Genomic DNA, 13,524 nt, shown 5'->3' on the forward strand with positions numbered 1-13,524 from the left:
CATTTCCCTAAAAAAATATCTTTCCTGTTTTTATTATTTTGTTTAAATGTTAACATGTTATATGTTAAAAGCTTTGTAAAGCACAATGTATTTTAGTTATTATTATGATTATTAATATGATTATTATCTTCACTTATAATCTGCAATCCTGTCTTTCCTCCACTCTGTAGTCCCATCCCAACCATCAGATTTTAAGGGTGAAGCCAAGTCTGAGACCAGTATCCAGCTGTCCTGGGTGGCCCCACCCCAGGGTGGCCCCGACAACCAGATCACAGGATACGAGCTGGTGTACCGACGAGCTGACGACACAGAGGAGGTGAGATAAGAGAGAGAGAGACACAGATTGGTAGCTGAGAGGACTGTGTTGCTGAGCTAATACATTCACGGATGGTTGGCTGCATGATAGCAAATGAAAGGAAGGGTGTATGAATAGATGGATGGGCAGGCAAAGAGCAGATCAATTGCACAAATATTTATAGTTACATTAATAAAGGATGCTTTTTTTCTACCACCCTGTAGAAATAGTAAATACAACCGGATTTGTTTGTTTTTCTCACAACCTGATATCTCCCATTGTCCCGTTGTCCTCATGTCCTTTCAGAAGAAAGTAAGCTTTGAGCCTGTCACCTCCTACCTGTTGAAGAACCTGAAGCCTTTCTCCACCTACACCTTCCAGCTGGCTGCAAAGAGCAAGCATGGAATTGGGGCGTACACGAACGAAGTGTCCATCGACACACCGCAGACGCGTAGGTCCAACCACAAATAGAGCTGTGTGTGTGTGTGAGTGCTTGAGAGAGGGAGAGAGAGAGAGGCTTCCATTTTGACAATGCAAAAATAAAAAAACGGACACAAAAACTGAGCAACAAATTAATGAAATGCCAGATCTAATCACTAAAGAACAGTATTTGATAAGACATTTGGCAGTTCGGCACTTTTTATGCATTGTCAAAAAGGGGCCGACATGAATCCAGACCTTAACTGACCTCAGATTTGATATTTCAACAAATATATCATCGAATAAATACCAGAAGTGTATCCCACATTAAATATTTCAGCCAAAATAGTACTTGCTTATCGATAATTGACCAAGTAAACTATACTGAATTTGTTGGCTACCAATCTGAGGTCTGTAAGAGAATGAGTAAGAACAAGGCAAAAAGACAGAGGTTTGTAGATAGAGATGAGAACTCCCTCATGGATCACAGAGGCTTGGGTAGGCTGTAAGGACAAGTAAGTTATGGGCAGGTATGTTTGTGTGTTGAAGCTCTAGTCAGTGTTTTTGTGTTGCATCTCTTTTAAGTCATTCACTCGTTTTCATGAATTCAACATTTCTACCAAACAGAAATTGACACCCATCATTCAGTATCTTTGTTCGGCCATCTTGCTTTCTAGTCACAGGTTCATTTTCTCATAAGAACTTTTTGTTCTCCAGTGTTTTGTTTTCATTTTATGTTTTTTTGTCTTTTGTTCTTTGTCTCTCGTCAATTTCATCCCCATTCCTTCACGGCAAACCTCACTTCATCACCTCTCCATCCACCAATTACAACTACACACACAAACAAATCACATTTACCCAAACAACCCCTACTGTGGTTCCTCAAAACTGGCCGATCAGTTCCTTCGGCACCTCCTCAGGACATCACATGCACCAGTCCCAGTTCTACCAGCATCTTGGTAAGTTGGGCCCCGCCTCTCCTGGAGTTTCAGAACGGAGTCATTACCGGATACTCCATCCAGTACTCCACTACCGAGGGCAACAAAATGTCTAAAAGAGTTGATGGAGTTCCTCCGGAAAGTTCTTCGTATCTACTGGAAAACCTAGAGAAATGGACTGAGTATGGCATTACTGTACGGGCTCAGACGGAAGCCGGGGAAGGACCAGAGAGTTTACAGCTGCTTATCCGCACCGAGGAAGATGGTATGTTCCCAAATAAACCCCATGCCTGTCTTAAGATGGTCCGCCCCACTAACAACCTCACTAACATAGCAATAATGATTTCAAAGCACCCTAAACTAACAGCAAGCTTCTTTCACTGGCCATTAAAGGCTATCCTTGAGCTGAAATCTAAATGGATGACGCATTTAGGAACCACTGTCAGATCTTCCAGTTTTGAAAACCTCTCCTTTATTCCTGCATACCCGCCAGAAACCTCCAACATCCGGAAACCTCCTCCTGCTTCTCCCTCTCCACTGCTGTCTCTTGTCAAAAGCCACCCTTTTTTCTCCAGCAGACCTTTTTATCCTCAACCAACGTTTTTCTTCTGTTCTTTTCCCTTTCTTATAAAATAACCTTTTTGGGGGGGAAAGGAATTGATGGGATTTCACCTTTTATCTTCCACTAACAACACCAGAGCAAACCCTTTGGCTGTAGCTGTACCTTTTCCCCACCTTGGCTTTTCTAACTGACTGCCAGCTCCTCCAATCCCTCTCCAATTATTGAAATATCTTTGTGTTTTATTGTGTCTTTTTTTATATTCAGACATTTTTTTGTAAATCATACTCTTTCATACTCCCAATGCCTCCATTTTTCCAGTTTGGAGACGATATGTATTTCTATTTCTCTTTGGGAGATAGTTCTTGTCAGCATGAGAGAGGTTTTTCTTGATAACAGTATTTGCTCTTTTCAGCTTGCCACTGTTTATCTGCCTATGGCAACAAATCCTTTTCTATCTGCCATTCTTATCTTTCTCTACATTTGCTTCTTATCGTCCACTGCTTTTTTCCTCCATGTTTTTCTCAAGCACTCATTTTTTTTACTATTTTGACTTTTTCCCAGACATCATGGCAGTTTTACACTTTTTGGAGTTGTTGTATTTTTAAATTTTTTTAGCTTTAGGTATTTTTTCTTTTTCATCTACCCCTGAAACCAATATATTTTTGATTATAAAAACTAAAGACCTTAACTTGAGAGGTTTGAGTGCCCATCATCTGTGACCCTTGACCTCTATAAATGCATTTATAGTTCCAAGTGGTCCTCCGCGAGGGGTGGAGGCAGAGACTGTGAACGCCTCGGCCGTTAGGGTGAAATGGCGAGCACCAGCGCCCGAACGGCAGCACGGTCAGGTCCGAGGATACCAAGTCCACTATGTGAGGGTGAACAACGGAGAACCTCAGGGTCAGCCGTTCATCAAGGACATCCTCATAGAGGACTCTCAGGTAACACTAACACCTTATGATCTAATGAACTGTTATAGGAATGTTTTAAGAATGCTAACCAATATTTTAAATGAGCCCACTTTTTTAAATACAGTCATATTAATTATAGATGATCATATTAAGTTCAAAGTTAAACATTAAAGCCATACAACGTTTTAAGCTCCCTCAGCATTTTCGTTAGCATGGATATTGAGCAAGAAAAAAATCCTCTATCTATATAAAGAAAGTACAAAGAAAGTTGTATTATTAGTTGTAATAGATATATTTATATATTTTTATTATTATATATTTAGTAATTACAACAGAGAAGTTATTGGTGATGAAGAATTATACAAAATTAACTGACAAATTTAGTAGAAACCATCTATAAAAAACATTTTGACGTCCCAGGAAATACTTTATGCTTATTTGCCTTCCTGCAGAGAGTTTAAATGTATACTTCGATGACAGCAAATATTTTACATTTGACTCGAGTGTTCGGTCATTTAGATCATATCCCGAATACTAATTGTTACTCTTTTTGTCTTCTATTTCTCTCCTCCCTACATCATTCAGTGGGAATATGATGACTCAGCTGAATATGTGAGTAAACCAATCTTTAAGTCTATTATTTAATAGTTGATAACCAGTGTTGTGCTAGTTACTGAAAACCAGTAACTAGTTACCATTACTAGTTCATTTCAAAAGTAACTCAGTTACTTTACTGATTACTTACACCCAAAAGTAACGCGTTACTGTGAGCAGTAACGCATTAGCTACTTGAAAAAAGGGCTCCCATTAATGCCCTTAGGCTTATAGCCTTCATTTCAGTACTGTTATTGCATTGGAGAATAATACAATCTGTTGATCAAGAAATAGCAATAGTAGAAATATCCTGCATGTGTTCTACAACATACCTGGCAATGGCTTTATCAACTTTTCCCTGGCTAGAAGTCCCTCGGTTAAAATCCAGCCGCTGTTGCTTAGGTGGAGGTGGAGTGGCGTCGGATGAGTCTGGGTCTGTGGTCTTAGCTACTAGCTTCACTAGCTTAGGTTCCGCAGCCAGTGGCGGAGCCAGATTATTTTTGTTGGGTAATCTATGGTAGGGCTAACCCATACAGTGGTGGTTCTCAAATCAGTATTTGTAATGTAATGACATACACACTATATCACAATTAATCCTAGAAGTTCTGCTGTCTGTCTGCAATTTACTCGGCGCGAGTTTGGGGACTTTTCACTGTGAACGTGACGTATCAGTAATGCATGACGCAGAAGACCCAGATCCCTAGAGAGAAATCTTATATCTCTATGACTCTGAGCAGACCCAACGTTTCGTTGCTCTGATTGGCTGTAGGTCTATTCAAATTGCATTCGGAGGCATTTTTGATCTGACCGCGGCCGCGCTGATATTATAACACGAAATAATTTCCACACCTAGTGTATAAAACTCCCCCACTACTTAGACTATTCCTTGCACCCCTCTAGCATAAGCCCGAATGGTATCAACCATATTGCGTCAGTAACCTGCACTTGTTGTTACAGCAGGATCAGTTTGTGTGTTGTGGACACGACCGGTAGATTTTCGCAATCCGTGTTAACAACATGCTTACTTTAACATACTTTTTCATGGTCGGGCTAAGGTCGGGCTAAGCCATTTCTTGGTATGGCTGTAGCCTACCCCAGCCATACCCTGGTGCCGCCACTGACTGTACTTAAGTACAGTTTTCATCTCTGTTCGCCTCGCTGTTGGCGCCGCTCACCAACGTCTGGGAGCCGAGACTATATAAAAAAAATAACGGAGTAACGCACCATGTAGTAACGGTAACTGAGTTACTGAATTAAAAAAATAACGCGTTAGAGTACTAGTTACTGACAAAAATAACGTAACACAACAAAGCACAGATAGTAGATGAGTCATATTTATGAGATTGTAGATTAAAAACCTCCTATATCCAGAGCGAGGGTTTACAATCGAGCACAAGGCCCCTTTTTTCATTTCTTCAATGTTTGTTCTGCAGGATTTTTAATAAAGGACCCTGGAAAAACACATAGATAAGTGATGATATGAGTCATCTGTGGGGTATTGCCAAAATACCACGGTATTAATGCTTTCCCAAGGCCAAAAAAAGAAGAAAATATAGTTGTTTAGTGCTTAGATGGAGACCAAACTAAATGAGTTTTGAATGTGTTTGTAATTACATTTTGTGTTGCTTGTGAACTTCATTTTAAGCTCTGAAGGTATGATTGAATAAAGCTGTTTTGAGTTTTGTTGAGATGATCACAAATCAACTCTACATTTGGAGGAAACAATGTGTTTATTGGATTCCCTGGCCTGTAGTGATGGTGGTTTAGAAAAGAGCTAAATATATCTGCCTACAAAGATACAGACAAAGAGGATAGAATTGTTTCTTTTACCAGTTTGACCCATACTTTTTATTAAATTGAAGCCCTGCTCCTTGTTCTGAGGGCACAGAGAAATAGGCTTTTGAAGCTGACAGTGCTTTTTGTTTCTCTGCAGGAGGTGGTTCTTGGAGACCTGAAGTCAGACACAGCCTACTCTGTATCAGTGGGGGCTTACACTGCTAAGGGCGATGGCGCTCGCAGCAAACCTGTTACCGTCTGTAGCGCCCTGCCATGTAAGTGTGTCAGCACCAACTCTTACACAAACATACAGACAGGCTTGGAGCTAGAATCAGCACTCACATAACTTGTAATGATCTTTGAGAATAAAGCATCAATAACGGTCATTAGAGCCCATTCAATCATTGAATTGTTATATTTCTCACTCTGTAACACCTTTATATGCCAAAATGAAGCCAGTCATTTCTTGCCGCCACATTAATCATATTTTGCAGTTTTGCTTGAGGTTATGAATGATGTGATGTGCAATTATCCTCTAATTATCTTTTCATCATTCTCTCTCTTCTGCTCTTCCCTCTTTCTAGTGCCTGAAAAACCCAAATTGACGGTGAGTGCCACTGATTCAGGTACTGCTTTGCTTCAGTGGTACCCACCTCCCAACCAGCCCACCCCTCTCCTCGGGTACCGCCTCACATTCGGCCGCATCGATGTCCTTCCCTTCACGGTGGTGGAGTTCCCGACCAAGGAGAACAGCTACACCGCCCAGGACATCCACAAGGGAGCTAACTATGTGTTCAGACTCTCCTCCCGTAACAAAATGGGCTACGGAGAGGAGGCTGTAAAGGAGTTGACTACTCCGGAAGACGCCCCAAGTGGATACCCAGAACATATCATCCTAGAGGAGGCTTTTGCCACCTCCCTCCGACTGGCATGGAAATCAGTCCCACTCATTGAGCGAAATGGGAAAATAATGAAGTACTCGTTGCTGTTCAAGGATATAAACAGTCGAGGGAACGCCTCAGAAGTTGTGGTACCCAATCCAGGGTTGAGTGTTTTGTTCGAGGGTCTGAGTGCCGACACTGTGTATGATGTCAGGTTGTGCGCGTTCACAGCTGTTGGCCCGGGGCCGTACAGCCCCAGCGTTCAGTTTAGGACGCAGCGGCTAGACCAAGGTAGGACTCCCTTTCTAACAACCCATCATCATTGCTCGGGAAGTGCTTCCTAACTGCACTTTGTGCATACAGTACATTGTGCACACTAAAACTCCACTTGCACACAAACACTGGTGACATCATCCTAAGTGTCGTTTTCTCGTTGTCTTGTCACTGTAGTCTTAGACCCAACGTCCTTTTCCTTAACAAGGTAAGAGTCCCTGTCCAGTCACACTCGCTGTGGGTTGGTCAGAGTAGATAGCTATCTTGAGATTAGTACTAGAGAAGGAACACAGGTAAGGCTTTCATTCTGGTTCAGTAGAGAGATGAATTGAGAATTTAATCATATTAATAGTTTATTTTTTTCTCTACCTTAGTTTTTGCCACCAACTTCAAAGTGAAGGCTGCCATGAAGAACTCTGTTCTGCTGTCCTGGGAGATCCGAGACAAGAACCCTTCCCAGCCATTTACTGTGAGTAGATGTACCTTTTATCATATTAAATGTAGTAAAAAAAAAAAAAAAGATTTCAAATAGGACAGGTTTCAAATGATGTACAAACAAATGCCTGTGTTAGGTTGCCTGAAAACAAACTAACATTTTCTGATTGATAATGATTAAGTCTGAGGCTTTTGATCTAAAATAAATAGAGATGTTTACAAGACTACAGGCAAAAGCATGGAGACTTTGTACTAAAGTATATTCAAATGTGAAAATAAAACAGCTACATTAAAAATGGATAGCCTCCTCGGGGCTGTTTGAGAACTTACAAAGTGTGTAACCCTATGTTGTGTTTAATTTAACTCTCAAACTATGTGACCTACCTTGTGACCAGATCCTGTATGGAAAGGGCGAGTCTGTGGAAGTGGATGGGAAGCTGACCCAGAAGCTGATCACTGGCTTGGAACCAGACACGCAATACTCCTTTTTACTCACTAACCGGGCCAACAGTGCGGGGGGGCTGCAGCACCGCGTCACCGTCACCACCGCCCCAGACATCCTGAAAACCAAACCTATGGTGGTGGGAAAGACCAACGCTGACGGCATGGTGACAGTGCAGCTGCCCACTGTGCAGACCACCGCCAAAGTCAGGTAGTGATGATGAATGAGAGTAAGAGAGTGAGAGGGGAAATTATTTTATAATATAATGATTAAATGGTAGCATTATTTAATAGTAGGCATTGCAGAATATACTCCAATTTCACTTGTTCCTCCTACTGCTGCTTTTCCATCACAGAGGATTTCTCTGAGCTGGCAGCAAAGCAAGTCTGAGAACTCCCACAACAGGCCAAATGAAAGCACAAAGCTGATAATCTCATCTCTCTTTTTTTATAACCAATAACAAATATAGATATCACGTGGAAGCAGTCCTTGAGCCTTAAAGCACAACCTGATTCCCTCCACTGCTACAGAACATGTTCTTAAAGCCACTTTCCTGCAGTTTGTTCCCGTACATCAGAAGTGTTCGGGGGATTCTTGGAGTCCCAAACAGCATTTTGCTCTTTCGCTCTTTACAGAAACAAGAGTATTTCCCCTTTCAGATGCCTTGATTCAAGATAGTAATACACACTGTAAAAAACATCTGCAAACACTTTTTTTTATTTGTTGAAGATGATCATATTGACCTAATTTGCCAAAAAATGCCATATTATTTTATATATATTTTTAAGCACAAATCATTTAATCTTGCTTGCATTACAGCTATAACAAACCTACACAAATAAGCTTCATACTGTACCACTCAACGTAGTAGCATAGAGCACTGCAGTGAGTCATCTGAGGACACATGTATGAGTTTGGTGTCAGTGCCCTCATCGCTTGGCGTCTGCTTATGTTCTGACTTCTTTCCCCGACCCTAGTGGTATTATTGTTTTTGTCTCGCACATGACTTCAGACATGGCCCTCTGTTCCAAAAACAGCCACACTGTTTAGATTTAGAGTGCGGTGTCACAGCTGCTGCTCTTGCTGCACTATATACTGTATTAATAATACAATACTCCATAGTTCTTTGAAGCATATTATTTTGGGAACCATCTGTATTCACTTTCCTTCTGAGAGTTAGACAGCATAATCAATTCCACTCATGTGTGTCGGTAAGTTTGAAGATTAACCCTTATGGATCCCCAGTGGGTAAATGTGTTCTTGCAGCAAAATGACAGCAATAAGAAGATCAACAGAGAAGTAAAATTAATACATAATAAGAGGTTTATACATCTCAAATGAGAATAAAAAGAAACTGTGATAAAGAAAATGAAAATACAAAATAGACATCTGTGGTTTTCATGGAAAAGTGACAGTTTTGTACAGTAAATATGAGACTGTCCTTAAATCTGAACCTGCTGTGTTTTAGGGGTTACTATGTGGTGGTGGTGCCGCTGAAGAAGCAGAGAGCAGGGAAGTTTCTGAATCCCTGGGAGGAGCCCGACCAGATGAACCTGGATGAGGTGAGACATGCAGCAGACAGGAGGTTATTTTAATAAACAGCTAAATAATAATCACATTAAAGAACCTATTATAAGGTAATGCTAATGTTGAGGGGGGGTAATGATGATTAACTGGGTAATGTGATTATGACATTGTTGACTTGTGCCTTGTTGGTGTTGGATTTGATATGCCAGCTATGGACAGGTCAATACCATTAAGCCTTAGTTGTTTTTTTTTACATTTCTATTTGTACATTTGCTTGCAACATTTTTTAATTTCCCTCGAGGGATAAATAAAGTATTTTCAATTTCATTTTCCAGTCACCAACAGGACACCAGAGAATAATGCTGAGTTTACTGGCAGGGTTTTTCCACTCTATTCATCAGATCATTTGTGTCTTATTATGCAAAGGTGGATGACCTGGCCATCCATTGTTTTGTTTAATCCAAACAATATTTTCCATCTAATTTCACTTCCTGCCTTTTTCTAAAGACTTCCTAGCTCCATTACGCTGTTATGAAAGCACATTCATGTTTCAATAGAGGTTTAATGTGTCGGACTGTCTCAATAGATAAATGCAATCGCAATTTAGTTGATGATGAAGGCATTTGTGCCAAGGTGATAAAGCCCTTTACAGCCCATTGTTCCTCCACTGATGAGGGTTTTTGTGTGAGGTGAAATTGCTCAAATTGTAATTTTTTGTACATGTTTTTTTATATATATATAAACACTTAGGAATTTGTTATTTCCCCATTTTCATTTATCACCTTTTTGTTAAACTTTCAAAGTTTGTATCAATTATCTTGACTTCATCCCTCTCCTCTGTTTAACCCTGTCTTCCCGTTTAGCTCCTGAAAGAGATCAACAGGACCAGCGTCAGTCGAGCCCTCCGTGTCCGCAGACAGGCTGGCCAATCAGAACCTAGAGCTTATGTCAGTGCTCATTTTAAGACCCTCCCCCTGGAGTTCACACTAGGAGATGGCCGAAACTACGGTGACTTCCGCAACCGTCCACTGCAAAACGGACAGGAATATGTTTTCTTTGTGCTTGCGCTGCTAGACCTCTCTGAGAACGTGAGTGAAAACACAATCCCCTCCCCCCCCCCCCGCAGTTCAATCATCTAAATGCAGTTTTTTATAAATGCAATTTTATTAACGCATAAAACCATGCTTTCCTCCAGACTATGTACTCCACCAGCCCCTATTCGGATCCTGTGACCTCATCGGATGTGGACCCTCAGCCAATCGTTGACGAGGAAGAGGGTCTACTGTGGGTGGTTGGGCCTGTGTTGGCTGTCATCTTCATCGTCTGCATCGTCATCGCCATTCTCCTCTTCAAGAGGTAAAAGCAGCATCATGGAGGAAGGAAGATGTAAAACATGGTTTAATAAATGATTGTGATTGATGAGAGAAGGAGCAAGGAGGTTCAAAAGAGACAGGGTGAAGGATTTACATGTTCTTGTGAATACGAGATAAGAAAAATAATTACAAAGTTAGCTTATGTCTTCAAGGGCAACAGATACTCTACTGGGATTTACTTGTTTTTGGCTCCTCTCTGTATTCAACTTAAAATATTTTTGGGTAACGAATATATGTTTTATTCATATTTTAATATATTCATTACCTGTAGTTAGACTGTTCCATCTTAATCAGCAGTTTGTAAATCACCTTCGACAGAGTAAGGTCATGAAGAAATAATGATGTCAGTTATCTCTCAGACAGGGGCGCAAAATGTATTATCCTTCTCTAAACTGAAGTTGTCTGGAATTTTGCTTTAGGGCAGAGTTTTTCAAAGTCTGACAGTGTGGGCCCCCAATGAGATAAAAAATAAGACAACTGTGCCCCCATACACCTCCAGTCTACTCTAATGTCAAAAGGTATTGACTTGGATACATTGAAAAGGTTCATATTCATTTATTTGTATCACTATTCTTGTTATTCTTCCTTCAAACCCCCTCAGAAACCTCTGCTTTAATGGGTAAATAGTTTGGACCTACACCTAAACTATTGGCAAAACATTTTGATTTACCTCAGAATCGAGCCGAGACTGAACAAAGCCCAGCTGTTTCATTATGTGTTCCCACTATTTATGAAACAAACATTAAGGTTTATTTATTGCTTTCCTGCGTTGCTGCTGGCGACACAATTAACTTCCCTATCGCTTTGTTTACTAATTGTTATGTGCACTTAATTGCTTGTTTCTTTAATAATTTGTTCTTAAAATCTATGTACAGGGAGCTCACAAAACAGATAGGGGGAAATACCATTAGCGCTCATTAGCGTTATTCGTGATAATCATCTGTTCTGCTGGATGGAGCTTTGTTACTGCACATGAATAATTGCTGTGACTGTGGTATTGCAAAAGTATTAACCTTTATGGTAATATTCTAAAGTTCATAAGCCCTAAAGTGTAAACAGTCATTAATGTCTCAGGAGTGGCTGAGCTGCAACATAGTATTAGTATGATAAATTATAAAGTAGATGTCACAGTAATAGGGTGTGTAAATATGTATGCAGTGCTTTATGAAATCAGAGGAAGAGTTTTTGTCATTTAGATTTGCTGTCATCTCTGTGTCTATAGGAGGTGCAATTAACGTATCTAACATTTCAACATGAAAGTGATGAGTTTTAATGAGAGAACGATGAGATCAGCCTCAGTCCCTGATGTTTTTCTGATTGGACACTAATGTTATTCATCCTTGTCTGTCCTTTTATCTCCTCTTCTCCCTGTTTGGATCCAGCAAACCTGACAGGTAAACAAACACTGCCTATTACCATTTCCTCTGTCCTACAGGGGTATTTTCCTTGAAAAGCCTTTGCAAAGAATGCTTTGGATAATGGATCCCAGTAGAGTCAGGATTACCTTGATGTTTCTTAGATGAGTTTATAGTTACCTGCACTGAATAAAAAGAAAGAAGGCATAAAAGCAACAATTAAAGACATAGACAAATGCTCTCCCTGAGTTTGTTCATGTCGGTGATTTTAGCATAAAAAGAAATAATCAAGTAGATGTTACTGTTCATTCCTGGGAGTGTGTGTGTGTGTGTGTGTGTGTGTGTGTGTGTGTGTGTGTGTGTGTGTGTGTGTGTGTGTGTGTGTGTGTGTGTGTGTGTGTGTGTGTGTGTGTGTGTGTGTGTGTGTGTGTGTGAAAAAAACCTTCCTCCTTTCCAGACAACAAGCAAAGTCATATGAAAAAGCAGCCACACCAAACCAGCAGTCAACTAGAGCTTAGGCTAAATTGATACGGCAACGTTCTGAGAATCAGTTATTCCAATATTTCTGGAAAAAACACAAATCCCCCAATAATTTGTGGTTACGTGTACGATTACAATAAGATGTTATGCAGTAAAAGGTTTCAATTCATCAGCTTGAGGTACATGTTAATGCTGCGTGTTGATCTGTCTTTCCAGGAAAAGGGCCGAGGCTGAAGGCAGGAAAGCCAGTTTCCCCTGCAGCAAAGCCATGTCGTCCCACAATCCCACTGACCCTGTGGAGCTACGCAGAATCAACTTCCAGACTCCAGGTAAACTAGAGACATCTCTATACACATACTGACACTGGTTGGAGATAGATGTGTGACATATTAGTTGTTTTTATAAGATTAACTGTGGTGTTGTTTCCCTTTTCAGCCTACCGTGTATCAGTGTACCGCGGTTATCGCCGTTTGTCAAGTTAGTTGGTCTTAGTCCGCTATAGATCATAGATCTTCTTTCTGCTGTCATTGTTTTCCATATTACCGTATTCATTTGATCTCTTTCTTTATTTCAATCTATCTCTACTTTCTTTCTTTCTTTCTTTTTCTACTTTCTCTCCCATGTTCAGGCTAACTAACCTTCCATCCCATATAGGATGAAGCTGCTTGAATTGACAACATTTCATAAAAAATGCCTCTGGAATATTTCTTTGTGAAACCCTAAAAAAATCTTCATGCTAAATGTTTAACCGCCTGTTCACAGTCTTTTTTTGTCTTCACCAGCAGTGTGCATTCACTCTGAGGACATGTTATTGTGCCTCAGTAACTTTCAGAGCACGCACATTGTTCTCTCTGTCCGCCCGGAGAGAAAATGGTCACTTAACACAAAAAAACACCTCCATTTGCTTCCTCCGCTGACTGTGGACAGAACACTAAACAACACCACCTCTGAGAATCCTTGCTCTTAACATTTTCCTCCCCAAACTTTTTTTCTACATGTATCTAAAAGGCCTCTTTTTCTTTTTTTCTGCACGGCAGGCATGGCAAGTCACCCGCCTGTCCCCATCTCTGAGCTGGCAGATCACACTGAGCGCCTCAAGGCAAACGACAATCTCAAGTTCTCCCAAGAGTACGAGGTAGGAATGCTGATTATCTGTCCCTGAATATCTTTCAACTTGGTGAATTCATCTGGTTTTGATGCAATCAAACACATATTTATTGTTGACTCTGCATATTTTATAAGCTCAGTTTGCCAGCGCTGTA

At 40.6% G+C, this 13,524-nt stretch overlaps 1 protein-coding gene across 1 annotated transcript in view; it reads left to right on the forward strand.

Annotated features, from left to right (window-relative positions):
- LOC104968047 (receptor-type tyrosine-protein phosphatase delta-like) overlaps window positions 1-13,524 on the forward strand; it is a 100,033-nt gene that overhangs the window by 68,411 nt on the left and 18,098 nt on the right. Inside the window, exons 16-31 of the mRNA XM_010797601.1 lie at window positions 171-316; window positions 602-746; window positions 1,616-1,918; window positions 2,963-3,156; window positions 3,712-3,738; window positions 5,654-5,771; window positions 6,081-6,668; window positions 7,025-7,119; window positions 7,481-7,737; window positions 8,996-9,089; window positions 9,918-10,142; window positions 10,250-10,410; window positions 11,810-11,821; window positions 12,479-12,591; window positions 12,698-12,739; window positions 13,300-13,397. Of these exons, the coding sequence (XP_010795903.1) occupies window positions 171-316; window positions 602-746; window positions 1,616-1,918; window positions 2,963-3,156; window positions 3,712-3,738; window positions 5,654-5,771; window positions 6,081-6,668; window positions 7,025-7,119; window positions 7,481-7,737; window positions 8,996-9,089; window positions 9,918-10,142; window positions 10,250-10,410; window positions 11,810-11,821; window positions 12,479-12,591; window positions 12,698-12,739; window positions 13,300-13,397 (2,618 nt within the window). The remainder of the gene's footprint in view (window positions 1-170; window positions 317-601; window positions 747-1,615; window positions 1,919-2,962; window positions 3,157-3,711; window positions 3,739-5,653; window positions 5,772-6,080; window positions 6,669-7,024; window positions 7,120-7,480; window positions 7,738-8,995; window positions 9,090-9,917; window positions 10,143-10,249; window positions 10,411-11,809; window positions 11,822-12,478; window positions 12,592-12,697; window positions 12,740-13,299; window positions 13,398-13,524) is intronic.

Source organism: Notothenia coriiceps, unplaced genomic scaffold, assembly GCF_000735185.1.
Source record: "Notothenia coriiceps isolate Sejong01 unplaced genomic scaffold, NC01 NC01_scaffold00038201, whole genome shotgun sequence".
Lineage (NCBI taxonomy): Eukaryota > Metazoa > Chordata > Actinopteri > Perciformes > Nototheniidae > Notothenia > Notothenia coriiceps.